The sequence below is a fragment of the Dendrobates tinctorius genome, unplaced genomic scaffold, assembly GCF_039654945.1.
Source record: "Dendrobates tinctorius isolate UK_male_01 unplaced genomic scaffold, ASM3965494v1 ptg000197l, whole genome shotgun sequence".
NCBI lineage: Eukaryota > Metazoa > Chordata > Amphibia > Anura > Dendrobatidae > Dendrobates > Dendrobates tinctorius.
Genome location: NW_027361864.1, coordinates 5,052,466 through 5,072,817, shown reverse-complemented (window position 1 = coordinate 5,072,817; position 20,352 = coordinate 5,052,466). Strand labels below are relative to the sequence as shown.

The 20,352-nt window shown below is 42.9% G+C and overlaps 1 protein-coding gene across 1 annotated transcript in view; it reads right to left on the bottom strand.

Moving 5' to 3' along the window:
* The window catches only part of KIF24 (kinesin family member 24), a 52,775-nt gene that overhangs the window by 7,997 nt on the left and 24,426 nt on the right, over positions 1-20,352 (bottom strand). The window contains exons 6-12 of the mRNA XM_073553166.1: positions 19,284-19,371; positions 19,093-19,214; positions 17,528-17,633; positions 14,089-14,160; positions 12,627-12,736; positions 9,296-11,386; positions 9,098-9,191 (exon numbers count right to left, since the gene is read on the bottom strand). Coding sequence (XP_073409267.1) covers positions 9,098-9,191; positions 9,296-11,386; positions 12,627-12,736; positions 14,089-14,160; positions 17,528-17,633; positions 19,093-19,214; positions 19,284-19,371 — 2,683 coding nt within the window. The remainder of the gene's footprint in view (positions 1-9,097; positions 9,192-9,295; positions 11,387-12,626; positions 12,737-14,088; positions 14,161-17,527; positions 17,634-19,092; positions 19,215-19,283; positions 19,372-20,352) is intronic.

Below are 20,352 nucleotides of genomic sequence, written 5' to 3'. Positions count from 1 at the left end.
ATCTGAGAGCACCATGATGTAGGGGCCAAGACTCAGATTCCAAAGATGTGTAACATACTATGTTGTGTATTGTTTCAATATAATCAGTGCTTTATCAGCAGGAGATGATCAATTCAGGACCAGGTATCACGTGCCTCCTAGTCCTGCTGCTCTGTGTAACCCTGCCCCCACTACAGATTAACAGCTTTCTGTCAATAATAATATTTATTTAGCAATGACTTGTAGAGACAGTCATTACATAATAAACATAACTCAGATACCAAAAGGAGTGAGGGCCCTGCTCGCAGGAAATAGGGGAGACACAAAAGGTGGATGGTAAAAACAAATACTAGTCATGTATGGTCCAGCCATCAATATAATTAATAGGGTAACTACATAGTGCTGCATGAACTGGTCACCAGACAGTGTGTGCAGTACAGATACAGATGGCAATTAGGGATAGTTAGATAAGTGAGGTGATAGGCCAGTCTAAAGAAATGCGTGTTTAGGCATCACAGAAGCTAAGCATCAGGAAAATGGCAGTTATACATGGCAGTTAGTCAGGGCAGGAGTCAGGTAACCCACACTTTGCTCTCCCCTTTAACCATGTGCTTTATTTCTATCCTCCTGTGTTCCCTTGCCATCCACATCCACCACCCTATCCCCCCTCCATCATGACTCATACACATCAGCCCCTCTATACTTCGCTTTCCCATGTACAGCTCCCATGCACTCCTCACCTTCCTGAGAAACCTCAGCCCATCTTGCCCAAACACATCGCAGAAAAAAACTATTTACAATTCCAACAACTATTTTCTCTTTATCTTCCTACTCCTACTGATTTCAGGGGACATCTCCCCCAACCCTGGTCCACCATCCCCCCAACCTCAACCCCTACCCTACCTCATATCGAAACCATAATAATCTTATTAATATTATTGCACTCCCTCATCTACATCTTTTAATTGTGCCCTCTGGAATTCACTGTCTGCTTGTAACAAGCTTCCTTTCCTACACAACTACCTTCTGAACAACTCTCAATCTGTTGGCCCTCACTGAAACCTGGATTCAGGATTCTGACACGGTCTCTCCTGCTGCCATTTCCTACGGTGGCTTACAATTCTCTCACTCCCCGAGACCCACAAACAGACATGGTGGTGGAGTCGGCATACTCCTGTCCCCACAATGCACTTTCCAGGTCATCCCCCCCAGTTCCATCACTCTTATTCCCTTCTTTTGAAGTCCACACCATCAGGCTCTTCCGTCCCCTCTCCCTCAGAGTAGCGGTCATATACCGGCCCCCAGGCTCACCCACCCACTTCCTTGACCACTTTTCAGCCTAGCTGCCGCACTTCATGTCCTCAGAACATCCAACCTTTATCCTGGGAGACTTCAACATCCCCATTAACAGCCCTACTTCCACATCTGCATCCCAGATTCTATCACTAACCACCTCTCTAGGCCTCTCACAGCTTTCAACCTCTGAGACACACAAGGACGGTAACACCCTTGATCTGGTCTTCGTCTGGCTCTGTTCAATATCCCACCTAAACAACTCACCGCTTTCACTCTCTGACCACAACATTCTCTCCTTCACGCTCACAAATCCTAGCCCACCCCAGCTCACTCCTACCTACCACACAGTCAGAAATCTACAAGCCATTAACCCTCAGACACTTTCAGACTCCCTACACTCATCACTGTCCCCAATCTCCTCTTTTTCCTGTCCTAATCTGGCTGTTCATCACTACAATGACACTCTTAGAAGGACCCTTGACCAAGTAGCTCCCCTGACCCTCAGAACCTCCAAGCACAGACTAAAACAGCCCTGGCTCAAATCGCAAACTCAACTTCTCCAGCGATGCCCTAGGAGTGCTGAACGCCTATGGAGAAAAACCCGCACACCAGAAGACTTCATCCACTTCAAATTTATGTAAAGAACATATAACGCTGCCCTTCACCTCGCCAAACAGACCTACTTCACCACCCTGATCTCCTCACTAGCCAACAACCCCAAGAAACTTTTTGACCGTTTTCACTCCCTTCTCAGGCCAAAAGCACAAGCCCCTATCACAGACATTTGTGCTGATGACCTGACCTCCCACTTTACAAAAAAATAGATAATATCCGTCAGGAAATCCGCTCCCAACCACCAAGTGCTGTGACTCCCATCCCTTCCTGCATCTCCCCTGGCTCACTTTCCACATTTGATCCCATCACAGAAGAAGTCTCCAGACTCCTCTCTTCTTCTCGTCCGACTACATGCACTACCGACCCCATCCCCTCACATCTCCTCCAGTCTCTCTCTCCAGTCGTCACAACCCACCTAACTACAATCTTTAATCTCTCCCTCTCCTCGGGCATTTTCCCATCCTCCTTCAAACACGCCATCGTTACTCCATTACTAAAGAAACCCGCTCTCGACCCATCCTGCACAAACAACTACAGACCAGTCTCCAATCTCCCCTTCATCTCTAAATTTTTGGAGCGCCTAGTTTACTCCTGCCTTACCCGTTACCTCTCCACTCACTTCCTTCTAGACCCTTCACAGTCCCGCTTCCGCCCCCTACATTCGACTGAAACTGCACTCATCAAAGTGACCAATGACCTTCTGACAGCAAAACGTAATGGTCACCACTCTCTGCTCATTCTTCTTGACCTATCTGCAGCTTTCGATACTGTTGACCACCATCTCCTACTCTCTAGGCTCCAGTCACTAGGCATTAAGGACACTGCTCTCTCCTGGTTCTCTTCCCATCTCTCTGACCGCTCCTTCAGTGTTTTGTTCTCTGGCTCCACTTCATCTCTTCTTCCTCTTGCTGTCGGGGTACCCTTTTCTTCTCTCTCTACACAGCCCCAATTGGACAGACCATCAGCAGATTTGGCTTTCGGTACCATCTTTATGCTGATGACACACAACTATATACGTCTTCCCCCGACCTTACCCCCTCTGTACTACAGAACGCCAGTGACTGTCTGTCCGCAGTCTCCAATATCATGTCCACTCTCTATCTGAAACTCAACCTCTCCAAAACTGAACTTCTTCTGCTCCCGCCGTCTACTAACCTCCCTAAATCTGACAGTTCCCTTTCCGTGGGTGGTACCACAATAACTCCCCGGCAGCAGGCGCGCTGTCTGGGTGTTATGTTTGACACCAATCTCTCCTTCACATCCCATATACAATCTCTTGCCCGCTCTTGCCGCTTACACCTAAAGAACATCTCTAGAATCCGCCCTTTTCTCACCATGGAAACAACAAAAACCCTCACTGTAGCATTGATCCACTCCCGCCTGGATTACTGCAACGCTCTATTAATTGGCCTCCCCGTCACTCTACTATCCCCTCTCCAGTCCATAATTAATGCAGCAGCCAGGGTCGTCCATCTGGCTAATCGGTACTCGGACGTGTCCGCTCTTCGTCAGTCATTACTCTGGCTGCCCATTCATTATAGGATCCAATTCAAAGTACTTGTTCTCACCCACAAAGCTCTCCACAGTGCAGCACCCCCTACATCTCCTCCCTCATTTCTGTCTATCGGCCTAGCCGATCACTGCGCTCTGCAATCGACTTTCGACTTACCTCTGCACTAATCCGTACCTCCCACTCCCGCCTCCAAGACTTCTCCCGTGCTGCTCCTATCCTCTGGAATGCTCTACCCCAAGAAATTAGGACTTACCACAATTTGCATCGTTTTAGGCGCTCCCTCAAAACACATTTGTTCAGAGCGGCTTATCATGTTCACTAATCAAAGTCATTCTATGTGTAAGTGTGCGTGTATAGCCCATTCACCATCTCCATCCTTCACTCCCTCAAGATGGCTGGACCTTCATTGTAAATATACAATTGTAAATACACACCTGTACTTTGTATCTCCCTCACCTCATGGTAGATTGTAAGCTCTCACGAGCAGGGTCGTCTTATTTAGCTTTAATTATCGTATTGTTAACGTTGTTACTTATGACTTGTGTTTTGAAACTGTTAAACTGTAAAGCGCTGCGGAATATGTTGGCGCTATATAAATAAAGATTATTATTATTAGGCTACGCATAAAACTGTGCATGTTGGGAATTAATCAAATTGGCCTGAGTAGTGTATTCCAATGAATTGGTGCAGCACATGAGAAGTCGTGGAGACGGGAGTAGGAGGTTCACATTATTGAGGATTTTTGTTTCAATTCATTAGCAGAACAGAGGGCACGGGTAGGGTGGTAGACAGACGAGGGATGAGATGTAGGGATGTGCTGAACCGTAGAAGGCTTAGTGTTTGAGAGTGATAAGTTTATATTGGACTCTGTAGTGGATGGGCAACCAGTGCAAATACTGGCAAAGGGTAGAGGCATCAGTGTAATGTTTGGAAAGTAATATGATCTTGGATGCTGCATTCAGGATAGATTGGAGAGGGGAGAGTTTGGTAAAAGGGAGACCGATTAGTAGAGATTTGCAATAGTCCAGATGAGAATGAATAAGAGAAACAGTAAGAGTTTTTACAAAGTCAAAAGGTAAGAAAAGGTCAAATTCTAGATATGTTTTATAGGTGTAGGTAACACGAAAGGGCGAGTGATCTGATGTAGGGGGTAAAGGAGAGATCTGAAACAAATACGATCCCAAGACAGCAGGCATGTTGCTTGACAGAAAAGTGAGCAACATGCAGTGCAGGAGGGAGAAGAAAGTATAACGTTATGGGATTGGGAAAAAATTTCCACTTTGATATGGTCAATTTTTTCTATGAAATAAATGGCCAGATCATCAGCGCTGAGGTCGGAGCCTGCACGCTTTGATTGAGGAGAGAGTGAAAAGTATCAAAAAGTAGTTTAGGATTATTGGATAGTGCGGTGATGAGGGTGTTGAAGTAGGTTTGTTTGGAGAGGTGAAGGATAGAGTTGTACGTTTTAGGCATAAACTTATAAAGGATGAAGTCTTCTGCCAGATTGGATTTTCTCCACAGACATTCGGCGCACCAGGAGCACCACTGGAGAAAACATGTTTTCAGTGTTTTCCAGGGTTGACGCCGTCTGTGCCAAGGTGTTCTATGTGGTTGGGTTTGTAAGTGTGATAATGCTCTTCCCTCCTCTTACTTTGTTTTTTCCCCAACCTCCACACCCCGCGGCATTCCTCTGTTATATGTGAGTGAATATTTGTATACCTGTTATTTTCAGTTACCCTTGTTTGTGTTGCCTTGTTCGTAGGGTGGTGTACTGCGGTACACAGCAGCTCCCCTCTTCCCTGGGTGGGGGAAGGGAACAGATGGAGGGCTGGTTCAGGAGATAAAGTAAGTGTGGAGGCCCTAGCATCTTCACCTTCAGAAGTATCCTGGGGAATAGGGCGAGCTAGGGAGCTCCATAGTGTTAGGGACAGGGAAGGAGCCCCTGGTCCCAGGTCACCCGACAGCTGAGTCGTGACAGTATATTTCAATATGTGTGGAAAATGGGGGTGTCCTGAGCGAGGTGACAATTACTGTCAGAGAGCAAAAGAGGGGAGTTAGTAAAGTCATACACTGAGCAGTGCTGAGAGAAAACCAGGTCCAGTGTATTTCCGTCATCAAGTGTAGGTGAGTTAGAAAGTTGTGAAAGGCTGATGGAGGAAATTAGCAATGAAAGGTAGGATGTAGATGGGGAGATGGTATCACCAACGGGGATGTTAAAGTTCCCCATGATGAGGCGAGGATGGCCCAGGATATAAAGTTTGAAATGAAGGGGGAAAGAGATACAGGAACTGACCGGAGGAGTATGGAGGGTGATACACAACCGTCACTTGCAGGAAGAAAGGTTGGTAGAGTCTGACAGTGTGGACCTCAAAAAAGGGAAGATAAGGGAGGGTGACCTGAAAAGTATATTTTGCTGAGAGGAGCAGACGAACACCTTCACCTGATCTCTAGTGAGGTTTCGGGGTATAAGAAATGTAGGCCAACATATGTGTCGCAGCAGTGGTGGTGGTGTCCAACAGCTGGATCTAGGTTTCAGTAAGAACCTGAAGGTTAAGGGAATGTGAAAGTAAAAAGTAATGGATGTTGGAGTGCTTGTCACACGCTGATCATGCATTCCCGAGGGCACAGTAAAGAGACAGTGGACATGCAAGGAACATTAATGAGATTTGCGAGATTTCTGAGTGTAGCAGGGAAGAAGGGTTATTACAAGAACGGTTAGGATTAGGAGAATAGAGAGTGAGCAGATGGTTGAGTGACTTGTGAGAGCGTCTCTTGTGTTGGGAGTGAATGGATATGTGAGTTTTAAAATTGTGAAGAGAGCATGAGAGCTATACATAGGAGGAGAGAGGGGGTGATATGGATGGAGTATACAGAGCTTGTGAAATGACTGTAGTTGTGAATGGGTGCAGCAGCCAGAACATAAATGGCACAAATACCTATGGAGAATATTCTTTGCAAATCAGATGACTTGGTAGGAAGTTTGTTTGAATGTCCTATCTGCCTCCTGCCCTGCCCAAATGCCATGTTTAACTGCCCTGGCACTTAGAAAAAATCTGCACAAGTGCAATCCCATTGGCTAAGGCCAGATATATAGCAATCAGCTGGCTGAAGACAGCAGGAGACAATAAACTACATAGACAAAAAATCTTGCAGCTCAACATGGATCATAAACTGTTAAAGTAAGTGAGACACCCTTACAGACCCAGTGATTAAACAGCAGATAAATTAGGTATATACCCTTAATACATGCTGCACAGATTGAAATGAAAATCCAAGCTTTAAAAGGGATATATACACAGAAAGCTGCCAATCAGCGATGTGGGCGGAGTTATACAGAGCTCAGCATTTAGAGAACTGCTAGACCTGAAGCAGAGAAAATAGGGATTTAATAAGAACTACTGCACTCAGTAAACTAAGTGATACATCCCTGGAACCAGCCTCTCTGCTTCTACGCCATACTGCCCTCAGATTACATTGCATAACCTGCTGACAGATTCCCTTTAAATATACACTATGCAGTCCTTCAATAAGACTTCCAAGCTTTCTGCACCAGCACGATAAAGGCAAAAAACTGCTTGTTTGACCTCTTCTTACTGCATCATAGAAGGATTTAATCTGATTCGATAAAGCAAAAGTACAGATGTGATTGACAGCACCGACTATATAAGGCCACCAAGTGAATAAGGTGATAAAAAGCTGCGCATCAGACGTGCAAAATGTGTCAAATTCACCAAACGGTGCATTGTCTCATGAACTCATATTTCACCATAAAAGACAATATACAGTGGGGCAAAAAAGTATTTAGTCAGTCAGCAATAGTGCAAGTTCCACCACTTAAAAAGATGAGAGGCGTCTGTAATTTACATCATAGGTAGACCTCAACTATGGGAGACAAACTGAGAAAAAAAAATCCTGAAAATCACATTTTCTGGTTTTTTTTCATTTTATTTGCATATTATGGTGGAAAATAAGTATTTGGTCAGAAACAAAATTTCATCTCAATACTTTGTGATATATCCTTTGTTGGCAATGACAGAGGTCAAACGTTTTCTGTAAGTCTTCACAAGGTTGCCACACACTGTTGTTGGTATGTTGGCCCATTCCTCCATGCAGATCTCCTCTAGAGCAGTGATGTTTTTGGCTTTTCGCTTGGCAACACGGACTTTCAACTCCCTCCAAAGGTTTTCTATAGGGTTGAGATCTGGAGACTGGCTAGGCCACTCCAGGACCTTGAAATGCTTCTTACGAAGCCACTCCTTCGTTGCCCTGGCGGTGTGCTTTGAATCATTGTCATGTTGAAAGACCCAGCCACGTTTCATATTCAATGCCCTTGCTGATGGAAGGAGGTTTGCACTCAAAATCTCACAATACATGGCCCCATTCATTCTTTCATGTACCCGGATCAGTCGTCCTGGCCCCTTTGCAGAGAAACAGCCCCAAAGCATGATGTTTCCACCACCATGCTTTACAGTAGGTATGGTGTTTGATGGATGCAACTCAGTATTCTTTTTCCTCCAAACACGACAAGTTGTGTTTCTACCAAACAGTTCCAGTTTGGTTTCATCAGACCATAGGACATTCTCCCAAAACTCCTCTGGATCATCCAAATGCTCTCTAGCAAACTTCAGACGGGCCCGGACATGTACAGGCTTAAGCAGTGGGACACGTCTGGCACTGCAGGATCTGAGTCCATGGTGGCGTAGTGTGTTACTTATGGTAGGCCTTGTTACATTGGTCCCAGCTCTCTGCAGTTCATTCACTAGGTCCCCCCGCGTGGTTCTGGGATTTTTGCTCACCATTCTTGTGATCATTCTGACCCCACGGGGTGGGATTTTGCGTGGAGCACCAGATCGAGGGAGATTATCAGTGGTCTTGTATGTCTTCCATTTTCTAATTATTGCTCCCACAGTTGATTTCTTCACTCCAAGCTGGTTGGCTATTGCAGATTCAGTCTTCCCAGCCTGGTGCAGGGCTACAATTTTGTTTCTGGTGTCCTTTGACAGCTCTTTGGTCTTCACCATAGTGGAGTTTGGAGTCAGACTGTTTGAGGGTGTGCACAGGTGTCTTTTTATACTGATAACAAGTTTAAACAGGTGCCATTACTACAGGTAATGAGTGGAGGAAAGAGGAGACTCTCTTAAAGAAGAAGTTACAGGTCTGTGAGAGCCAGAAATCTTGATTGCTTGTTTCTGACCAAATACTTATTTTCCACCATAATATGCAAATAAAATGAAAAAAAAACAATGTGATTTTCTGGATTTTTTTTTCTCAGTTTGTCTCCCATAGTTGAGGTCTACCTATGATGTAAATTACAGACGCCTCTCATCTTTTTAAGTGGTGGAACTTGCATTATTGCTGACTGACTAAATACTTTTTTGCCCCACTGTATCTGTATTTTACCCTCCATAGCTGAAAGTCGGCCAAACCCACCCACCGTATAAAGTGTATGATGGACATACGAAATTCTCTATGCCCCAACTTAAACGCCCGTGCCTGTCGTTTTCAGGGATATAAGCAGCTGACAGCCATGTACGGAAGCAGCTTTCTTCTCTCTCCCCATTGAAAACACACACTCTCAGCAAAGCCGAGTGCTCATGTGTATGGCTGACAGCCATCATAGGTGGTACAAAACCTCACGTTTTCTCTACTCAAACGTTTAAAACCTTAAATACAGGGTAGCAAGAATCCACTCACTGCATGGGACGTGTGATTCAGCAGCATTTCCTCCTGGGAGCTCAAAACCGCCATCTCACTTAGTTGTTTGCAATGAGCTTGAAGGACAACCTGCCTGAAAAATTAAAAAAAAAAAAAATCTGTGAAGGTTAATACAAAAGTCTGGAAATTACCCAATGAGAGTTTCATTATTAAACAGATCCCGACCTATTTACTTACTGAGCCTTTTCAATATTCTTCACCTGTTGACTTGTTACATGGGGAGAAAGTATCGGGCTACTCGAGGTTGGCGTTCCTGGACATCGTTCATCTCTGATGAAGGCACATTTTGGCATCTCCTTGGCATCACAGTGGGCAAATATGCAGTTCATCAGTTTGTTTTTAAAATCTTCCAGTTCGCCATCCCTTAATGGCAGCTTGAAGGAGTCTTCAGAGTCCACCGGACTGGCCTGAAGAGGTACGGGACTGATACTGGCGGGCGAGACCTCACAGTCTATGGCAGCTCCAGCTGCATCTTCTGATTTTTTCCTTCCAAATACCAGTGATGGACTTAGTATTCCTTGAGCATTGACTTTTGCACCACTGTCCTCAGTATCTGCGTCATAATGGCTAACCTGATCCCTACATCTGGACTGAGAAAAATCTAAAAAAGAATCGCTATTGCTGTAGGATTCCTTTTTCGCATAGGCTAGTGACTGTCCAATATGGTCGAGTCTGGAAGACCTCTTTTCAGCCAAGCCGGATTGTTTCAGGGACAGCGGAGAACCAGCAGAATTAGACTTGGATTCATAGCTGCTGTCCGGAAACCAGTCCTTGCACTGGTATTGGGGGCTATCTATACGTAAACTTTCATTATACTGAAGCATTTTCTTAACCAAATCCGAGAGGTTCTTCTCAACAGATTGGTCCTTGGAGTGAAATTCAACACTCAAGACTTTATCTGAATTTGCACTATTTGATCCATCATTAAATCTGGGAAGATCGTGAGTCTCGAGGTTGTGTGTAGACTCCAGTGACCAGTTATCTTTCAACAGAGACACAGTGAGGGGCGCCATGACTGACGACTCGCACGAGGTATTAATGTCTGGACTTCTTTCTACAACCAATTGTGTTCCTGTTGTCGGAGAATCATCCAAAGACAGAGTTCGACTACATTTCTCTTGTAATGGATTAAAGTCACTGATTAAATTGCGAGACAAAGCTGATTCCTGATTTTCTAAGTCTTCCTGAGAAGAATATGGTTTTTCTGGAGTATTGCTGACATTGGATGAATCTCGAGGATTGGTGGATTCTTCTCCAGAACTCCATATAGAGTGATCGTCGGTTTCCGCTCTCTTCCTGTCTGACAGCCCACAACTGCATTTGCCGTTTAGTGTACTTCTGTTCTCCTTCGATTGCCCCATTCCCGACAGCTTCCTGGAGTCTAAGCTTGCTGAACCCTGGTGAAGAAAAAAAGAAAGCCTTTCTCGAACCATCTCTTCTTTTCTTCCTTTCTTTTGGTTGGAGGTGAATGAGAAGGAGTCTTCGCTAAAGTCACTGTCATCGGGATCATCTACTGGAGTTCCTTCACGTTGTGATGCAGAGCTTCTGAGATGACCCACTGTGACCTCTTGGGGTTTATATTTGTCTAAAAGTTTTTCAAGTGGTTGATATTGAAGCTTCTGAAGAAGGATGGGAGGGTGCTGAATCTTCTGGTGATAGTATCTCAAGTGTTCCTCCCTTTCCTTTTGCTCTGGGTGACCCCTATAGTCACCAGCCGTCTTATTACAAGTGGAGTCATCATTATCATCCCACAATCTTGCCGTCATATCTGTACACATCCCACTTCGGGAGATAATTTGCTTTTGCACTGGCTGCACAGCTTGTACTTTCTGTAAAGACTGCCGACTGCGATCTTCTTTAGGTTCATAGCCCATGTCTGCCTTGATACTTTGAGGATTCCTGGAGATGGGGATCTTATCCTGGTTTTCATTTTTTTTCCTGCCAGTCTTTATTGAGCCTTTGACTGGAGTAGTATGGCTTAGCCAAGCTTGGGTTGAACCGCATCTCCCCCCGGTATTTTGCTTTGTGCAGATTTTTGGAGTGGATGACAAGGGGACATTGGATGGATGGAAAACCGATGGACAAGATTTGTGCTTAACGATCGTAGGAGAGGAGTTTGGCAGCCCAAGTTTTACTTTTTTTGGAGATATTTTTTCACCCAAGACAGATGCAGAACTTTGACCTCGTTTAGGAGACAGACATGGAGCAGACCTGCCCCGACTGCTGCAGGTTGCGGTGCACTTCATTCCTTTTTTCAGCTCCTTTACTCTAGAATACAACATTACACATTTTAGGTGGTAGTAGCTATACTAAAAACCGATGCATAAATCAACAGTACACTCAGTGGAGAAAGACATCTTCCAGGCTTTCCATGTGCTAGTAAGCCCATGGTTACAAACTAAAGAAATATTTTGCATCACATAAGACTTCAGTCAAGATATTCTCATTCATCTGCTTGTCTAATGCTATGTAAACTGGCATGTAGCACAGGAAGGGGGCACTCGCGTGAGAGCTGGTATGTAGCACAGGAAGGAGGCGCGTGCGCGAGAGCTGGTATGTAGAACAGGAAGGGGGCGCGTGCGCGAGAGCTGGTATGTAGCACAGGAAGGGGGTGCGTGCGCGAGAGCTGGTATGTAGCACAGGAAGGGAGAGCGAGAGCTGGTACGTAGCACAGGAAGGGGGCGCAAGAGCTGGTACGTAGCACAGGAAGGGGGCGCGAGAGCTGGTACGTAGCACAGGAAGGGGGCGCAAGAGCTGGTACGTAGCACAGGAAGGGGGCGCGAGAGCTGGTACGTAGCACAGGAAGGGGGTGTGTGCGCGAGAGCTGGTATGTAGCACAGGAAGGGGGTGCGTGCGCGAGAGCTGGTACGTAGCACAGGAAGGGGGAGCGAGAGCTGGTACGTAGCACAGGAAGGGGGCGCGAGAGCTGGTATGTAGCACAGGAAGGGGGTGCGTGCGCGAGAGCTGGTATGTAGCACAGGAAGGGAGCGCGAGAGCGAGCTGGTATGTAGCACAGGAAGGGGGGGCGCGCGCACGAGTTGGTATGTAGCACAGGAAGGGGGGGCGCACGAGAGAGCTGGTATGTAGTACAGGAAAGGACGTGCAAGTTGGTGTGTAGTACATAAGTCTGCATTATAGGCGTTGTACATACAAAACCACCTTTCTTGAATGATTTGAAACAATAAGAAAAAAAAATGGCTTTCAACTCATACCTGTTCAGCTTGGTTATCAAAGCCAGTACAGGCATTAATAGCCCAGTAGATGACAGTGGCTTATGTCTGAAAAGGTGGCATTCAGGAGAGTCACATTTTGTGGGGATGTAGGGCTCCATGTGATTTGCCAAAATGTTAAAATGTTCATGGCGTTTCACTTGGAGCTGTTTCTTGTGCATTAATTGCAGACCTGACACTAATATTAGGTGTAACAGGAGTTGTAGATCCTGGAGTTGACAGCATTTATCATGAAGTATCGGACGGTAACTCTTCTTCCACATCACACGACTACTTACCTATCTGCATAGCGCAGAGTGTTTAGTGTGTGCTCGGTAGCGATGTGACTTGGGGATATATTGGCGATCATGCAGGTCTTGGAGTTTCCAATAAAGGAATCTTTCAGCACCTGGAGATCAGATACAAGAATTATGGCCTTTAGAAATTAGAATGGTAAATATCTCCATGTAGAAACCGCCTAACAAGGTTGCGCTATGGGAGAAAAGGATTTTTATTCTAAGTCAAATTAAAATAAAAGGAACTTATCAATATAACTTAGTTATTACATCTGCACCCGACACCCAATTTCAGTCCTCCTCCTCTCCATTTGTTGAGCTTCCCCCCCATGTCAGGGATGTGTATAGATGGGGCTGTCTGAAGGGGGCTGGCTTAGCTGATAAACGGAATCAAACACATCACTGTCACAGAATGGGCAGAAGAAACTCCATAAAGAGTGCGAATTAATATGGGACCAAGAGAAGTGTCTGAAACACAATGGGCACATATTTGATAAATAAGATACATTAAGTTATATTCTTCTCTCTTCGGATAACCCCTTTAATACACACAATAAAGAGGAAAAAAAATAGCCTGTACGGTTATTTATCAGAAGATAAGAGACCATATATAACACATTTTAAAGGGGTGCAAGAAGTTTTAAAGTTATTGTCTATCTATAACATTCTGATGGCTCAAAAAATCTGACCCCGCCGATCCCAAGAATGGGGCTTCGCAGAGCCAATTATTAAGGAGTTTTCCCCACAAACAAAATTAATTTTAAGTCAACATTTTAATCAATAATAATAATTTCCACAATTGGACGAGTTAAAAAAAAAATGTTCCTGTGCTGAGATAATCTTATAAATGTGCACCTGCTGTGCAAAAGAAAAGTATAAAGACAGGACAGTATGGGATCACAGCTGATCTAAGAGGTAAAACATTGCTTAAAAACATGCAGGGAAATGTTTTAACTCTCAAAAAGGTTCATTTGTGATCCCCTGCTGTGATGTCTGTATACTCTCTTTTGCTTCCTCCCCTGCCCAGGAGCTGTGGTATGATCAGACCATGTTCCTGTATGGTCAGACACGACCATTACACAGCAGGGGCACATTTATAAAATTATCTTGCACAGGAACATTTTTTTTATATATACACATTGTAGAAGTGGTTTTTTTTTCCAAAATCTATTAAAATGTACTTTGTGGGGAAAACCCTATAATGCAGTGGAGGTGAAGCATTCGGTTCACATGAGGTCATCTTGCACAGCGCTGGCTGTCAATTGCCATCACTCTGATGTCATAGCTTCACCTTATAAAACACCAGAAAGCAGGCACACAGTGCAGAACATAATGGGTGAGGAACGCATGTGATCTTCTGCAATAGATTTCAGTAAGGATACAGAATTATACTCTGTGATGGGGCCACAAGGAAGGCCTCAATGTAGCTTTTCAATTAGACATTTGCTGCATATTTTGTTCCTACCTGGGTCAATTTGCTCTGTCTGAAAGGTGTATGGGCCTGCTCCTGATCCAGCGCACGAATACACTCCTTCAGCTGAAAAAGACGCAGAGACACAGAGCCTTAAAGGGATTCTCCATCTCCAAGATCCGATCCCCATATGTAGTAATAATATTAGCAAATACTTCCAATTAAAAATGTAGTCTTCTGATTCGCTCTGTCTCTTACCCCATGTGCAGGGCATTGCCTGGGTATCCATGGTTACGACACTAACTGTCACTATGAATGGTTGCAACCATGGAGACCCATCTACTGCAATGCCCTGCACATGGGGTAAGCGACATAGCGAATCAGAGGAACTATACTACATTGCTAATTGGAGGTATTTGCAAATATTATTATTATTATACCTACTAGATATTGGGATAGGTGTTTGGAGATGGGAATAGCCCTTTAAATCATGCAGCTTCATTACATATTATAACCTCACAGATCCTTCATTGGCTCAAGCCAAGTGTCCCAACCAGCTGTATGGCTGGCGATTTTTCCACTTTTCGGGTGCAGCCCATGAATGCTTTCAGACTAATCTACACTTTTTTTTTTTTTTTTTCTTAAGACAGACACAGAATTTTATTTTAATAAAAGTCCCATCTATCAAAATATAACATTGGTTATCCCCAATTAGTAAATGCTGTAAAGGGGTTTTGAGGGATAACTGAATTGCCATTTTCTAGTACTGCGACAGCACACAAAAAAAAAAAAATTCAACATGAAGGATTCAGTATATTTAAGTAACCCAAAATGGTATGCATAAAAACACCAGCATGCCATGCAAAAAAAAACAAGCCCTCACCACAGCTCCGTTGACACAACAGCAAAAAAAAGTTAAGAATCTCAAAAAAACGTCAAGACAGTAAATGGCAACACACTTTGAGGAAAAAAAAAAAAAAAGTTCAGAATTTTTTTTTTTTTTTAAGCCACTGTGGTTAAAAAAAAAAAAAAAAAAAAAAAATACAATATAAGTTTAGTATCTCTGTAATTGTACTGACCCGGAGAATCATGTAATTTGGCAATTTTTTTCAACTGCACAATTAATTCAGTAAAAATAGACCCTCAAAAAACTGTCAGAAATGCATTTTTTTTTTTCATCATTTCACCGCACTTTTTTTTTTTTTTTTACAACTATCCCTTACTTTAAATGGTAAAATGAATGGCGTCATTTAAAACCAGAACTCGTGCAGCAAACAAACAAGCCCTCCTACTGATACGTCAATGGAGAAATAAAAGACACAAACGAAAAATAAAGGCCTAGCTCTAGGTGGCACTTCCACAACTCAATATGTACCTATACACATACGGAAGCAAATGCCAAGTATTTTTAAAAATGGTACATAAATCTTTATTGAGCACAAAATTACATAGAATGTAAAATTCCAATGGAAAACACAATGAACAAAAATGGGTCTGCAAACACTGGGGTAATAAAAATTGCTGAAAGAATGAGCACAGGGTGGTTATTACATTTCCCTCGTGTGAATTGGACTCGTATTCATTAGGTACAACAACAACAACAAACAAAAAAACGGAGACATTTTCAATTTTCTTAGGACAAACGTATGTACAGTTAGTGCTTGTGAGAGTCAACGTAAAAGATTTGCTAATAAGCCCTGATATAAATAGATCAAATGGATTTAAACAAAGTTAAACAATCAAAGTATAATTGTAAATGGAGCAGCAAATAATATAATTACAACAAAATCTCAGTCAATAGCTGTATGTGGAGCAGCATATAATTCCTACGAGATCTCAGACAAATGCAATAATGCCATGATATAATTAGTGAGGACACTTCGTGCAATATCCCACAGGTAGGAAAAATAATGAAAAATATCTATTCAGTCTAATTTATTTAGCATCACAGTTAGTGCTCATGAAATTAAATGCAAGGAATGGCCTATTTCTCACAGATGGTAAAGCACACAAATCTCTGATATAGAGGTATAGGTTATGAAAGATTCTGAAACACAATTCACTACAGGGAGAGTGTTTGTTTGATATCCCAGTTAGTGCTCTTAAAATAAATGCAAAGAGCACCCTATTCCTCACAAAAAAGCAAAGCACATAGCTCTCATATATCCAGAATTATAATTAAAGGTGCACCCTGCAATGCTCAATGACTCTAAAATGAGGTTTATGGCAGCAAAGAGTACCTGGGAAGAATCCTATAATATCTGGAAAGTGCATAGTGCTGAGGTGCACAGTGCCATTAAAGTTATTTACCGGTAAGCAGATAGTAAGGAGGTAAAAAGGAGCTCTAAAAATCAAAAGTATACATGACCTGGTTGCAGAGTGGCACCCCGACGCGCGTTTCACACTAGCTTCTTCCTTTGGGGTCAGTAATCACAAGCACTAATTGTACATACATTTGTCCTAAGAAAATTCCTCCGGTTTTCTTTTTTTGTTGGACCTAATGAATAGGAGTCCAATTCACACGAGGGAAAACCACCCTGTGCTCATTGTTTCACCAATTTTTATTACCCTAGTGTTTTAAGGGGAGGGGGAAGATAAGCAACTTCCAGAAGACAATGAAGGGACACAGGGCAAGGAACAATACAAGATTTAAAATAAAAAGCTGATAGCTCATCACAGAAAAATCAAAACACCGTTGTCCACACATGCTGCTTCAATGTATCCCTGGTGCCCGCCCCGACGCGCGTTTCGGGAACCTTCGTCAGGGGGTGCACTAGGTCTACCCACTTGTCTGCGTGCACAAGCACATATTAGGTAATGTAGGACATGTTTACTGTTTAATATGTTTATCTGCAGTGTTCTTATGTGTTACTACCTTTAATTTGAGCAGGCTATGCCTTTATATATTATATCGAATGGTGGTCTCACTTTTTTGTCCTCCCTTTATGGGATACATTGAAGCAGCATGTGTGGACAACGGTGTTTTGATATTTCTGCGATGAGCTATCAGCTTTTATTTTAAATCTTGTATTGTTCCTTGCCCTGTGTCCAATAAAGCAATTTTATACTTTGACCTTCATTGTCTTCTGGAAGTTGCTTATCTTCCCCCTCCCCTTATGTCAGTTTGACAATTGGTCTCTTTACAGTCCACAGTATTGTGAGTGTTATGGGGCAATATTCTGTTACAGTGTCTATATTATAATAAATCCCCCATATGGCAGTTATACTGGTGTGTGCTACTTTTTTCTTTTACCCTAGTGTTTGCAGATCCGTTTTTGTCATTTGCTTCTGTATGTGTATAGGAGAAAAAAAAAAAAAGTGATGGCTCTATAAAAAAGGAGGGGAAAAATGGAAAATTGGCTGCGTCCTTAAGCGCTTACACTATTCTTCCCATTTTTCTAGTCCCATCAGGAGCTTTGAGTCTGTGATTGTTCGATCACAGCTACGACGTACGCGTGACCATACAGCTGAACCTACGGAGATGTCGACTTACTGCCAGGAGGCTCTGGTTTATTTCTGCGCCTTCCATTTTGGTCTGTTTATCAGATTCGCGGGCATCAGAAGCTCGTTCACTTCCAGCTAAATCAATGAAGGACATTCTGGAGCAGAAGCATGGAAGAAAAATACATCCTACAGGTTAGTGTATCGCCACGGGGTGGGGGTTTTTAAAGAAAAAATAAAGTAACCCTTTTTCCTAATCCCAGAAATTTGTTACTGTTACACCAAATCTAAACATCATCTAGTTTTTAGAGTTAAAAGTTTGCACCAATTGATTTCAAAATAAACCTTTACCATTGTTAGAGCACCATGTCCTGATACAGAAGCCAAAGCACTGTCTCCTCACATAGTAATAGGGCTAAAGGATGACATTCCTGTCTCCCCACAGCCACCATTAGAAGGAGCATAGGAGTACACACCGTACGAATTTACTATGCATAACCATAGTAAGGATAACAATCCCATTCACGTAGATATGAATATACCAATCCTTTGCTAAAAATATAGAAAAGTGGGATAAAGTAGAGGATATATATACAAGGATAATCGCAAAATGAATTAAATCACAGAGAAAACAAGCGATCAGAAAAATCCAAATAACTACATATGTATGAAACATATAAAAGTTTATTCAGAAAACAGGGAAACGGCAGGAAGTGGAGTCATAGATTGACCATGGCAGCGTGCAAGCAACCAAATGGGGTAAGCATGGAGTGGAAAAACCTAATAGGAACATCAATACAAGGCATGTAACTAGATGACATAATTGAAAACAAAAAATTTTTTTGCAAGTTCCTAAAGGAATAAAGAGTGTGACAAAACAGGACAAATACATAAATGCAAATAATGAGCAAATGTCCAATGACAAACTTAATACCTGTTTTAGTAGTATATAGCAGTCCACTCCAGCATAACCCCCCCTTTTTTGATTTTTCTGATCGCTTGTTTTCTCTGTGATTGAATTTACTATGCAGTTGTATGTAACTTGTATAAATCTGTATACAGTGAGCTCCTCCTAGTGGTGGCTGTATAAATCTGTATACAGTGAGCTCCCTCTAGTGGTGGCTGTATAAATCTGTATACAGTGAGCTCCTCCTAGTGGTGGCTGTATAAATCTGTATACAGTGAGCTCCCTCTAGTGGTGGCTGTCTAACTCTTTATGCAGTGAGCTCCTCCTAGTGGTGGCTGTATAAATCTGTATACAGTGAGCTCCCTCTAGTGGTGGCTGTATAAATCTGTATACAGTGAGCTCCTCCTAGTGGTGGCTGTATAAATCTGTATACAGTGAGCTCCCTCTAGTGGTGGCTGTCTAACTCTTTATGCAGTGAGCTCCTCCTGGTGGTGGCTGTATAAATCTGTATGCAGCGAGTTCCATCTAGTACTGACTGTATAAGCCTGTATGTAGCGAGCTCCCCCTGGTGGTGGCTACACATTGTCAACAGAAATAATTTTTATTTGGAGCCTGAAAACTAAAGATTGGCCTAGTGCTATGGTACTGATAATAGTATAAAAAAAAAAAAAAAAAAGAAACCAAGACTGTTCACCCTGTGATCATCTCACCTTCCGAGTCTGCGGTTCCTGGCATCTTTGAGCTGGATCTGAATGACCGCATGTGATCGAGAAGAGTCAGAATTCACCCCGGTGGCACCGGTGCTGCGCTCTCTGCTTCCCTTCAGGATCACCTAAGGAGTTACCCTTCCTTATTTTGCTGTACTTATCGGCAATGCTGGATAACGTTGTGGATTGCTTACCTCTAGGAGGAACTCAACGCTAATAACTTGAATATCTCGCAGGCCCACGACCTGCACGATGTGCTTCCCATCTTCTCTAGCGTAGAGTCTGAAGGATGACAATGCAAAACTTCATTAGATCAGAGATTAAATACCATGAGACTTGCAATAATAGCGGGGTGCATGGCAGACATCAGGGTATGATGCATGGCTTATTCATCCCGCCACAAAACTATATCCTATTCAAAATCACAGGGAGCGACGCATTTAATTCCTATGAACCTGACGCACGGCGTAGGAGAGAATATTATTGTTATACATTAGATGGAATCCACTGATACATACTGTAGTATATAAATGTCCAACTAGCAATATGCCTATCTAGAGGGTCAGAATAGGTATAACAAGGACACTCCAAATCCTACAAAAAACATGGAGTCATTGTCCAGAAATGTAATTATTAATATAAAAAAAAAAGCTTATTCAAAACATAAGGCATAATACATGTAGCAAGAACATAAAAATACAAAAGTACAGATAAGGCTCAGGTGTAGAGGACATCAAAACATCATTAGTATAGCAGGGTAGGGAAAACTGGGCAATTAGGTCATCAAAAAAAACATTATTAATGGTAACCTAAACTGCTTAGTGCATACAATGTGCAGCAAAAAGTGCCTTTAGTGAACACGCCCAAACCATGGAGATGAGCTAAACAAGAACTAGTACCAGAATAGAGTCACATGTAATAGGTAATAACTTCTGTAGTGTAAATGGAACACTAGGTATAGCAAAAGCTAAACCCCCTGAGGAAGCCCACCAAAACGTGCGTCGGGGCTGCACTGGACATCACATTGGCAGACATTAGTATGGATAAATTGGGCCTTTTCTGATTAATCAGACTTTTGACTTAGCTTTTGCTATGTATAGTGTTCCATGCACACTCCTACATAAGTTATTACCCATTACATGTTATTTTATTCTGGTACTAGCTCTTGCTTAGCTCATCTCCATGGTTTGGGCATGTTCACTCAGGGCACTTTAGGCTACCATTAATCTTGTTTTTTTTTTGTTTTTTTTATCATAAAGGTTT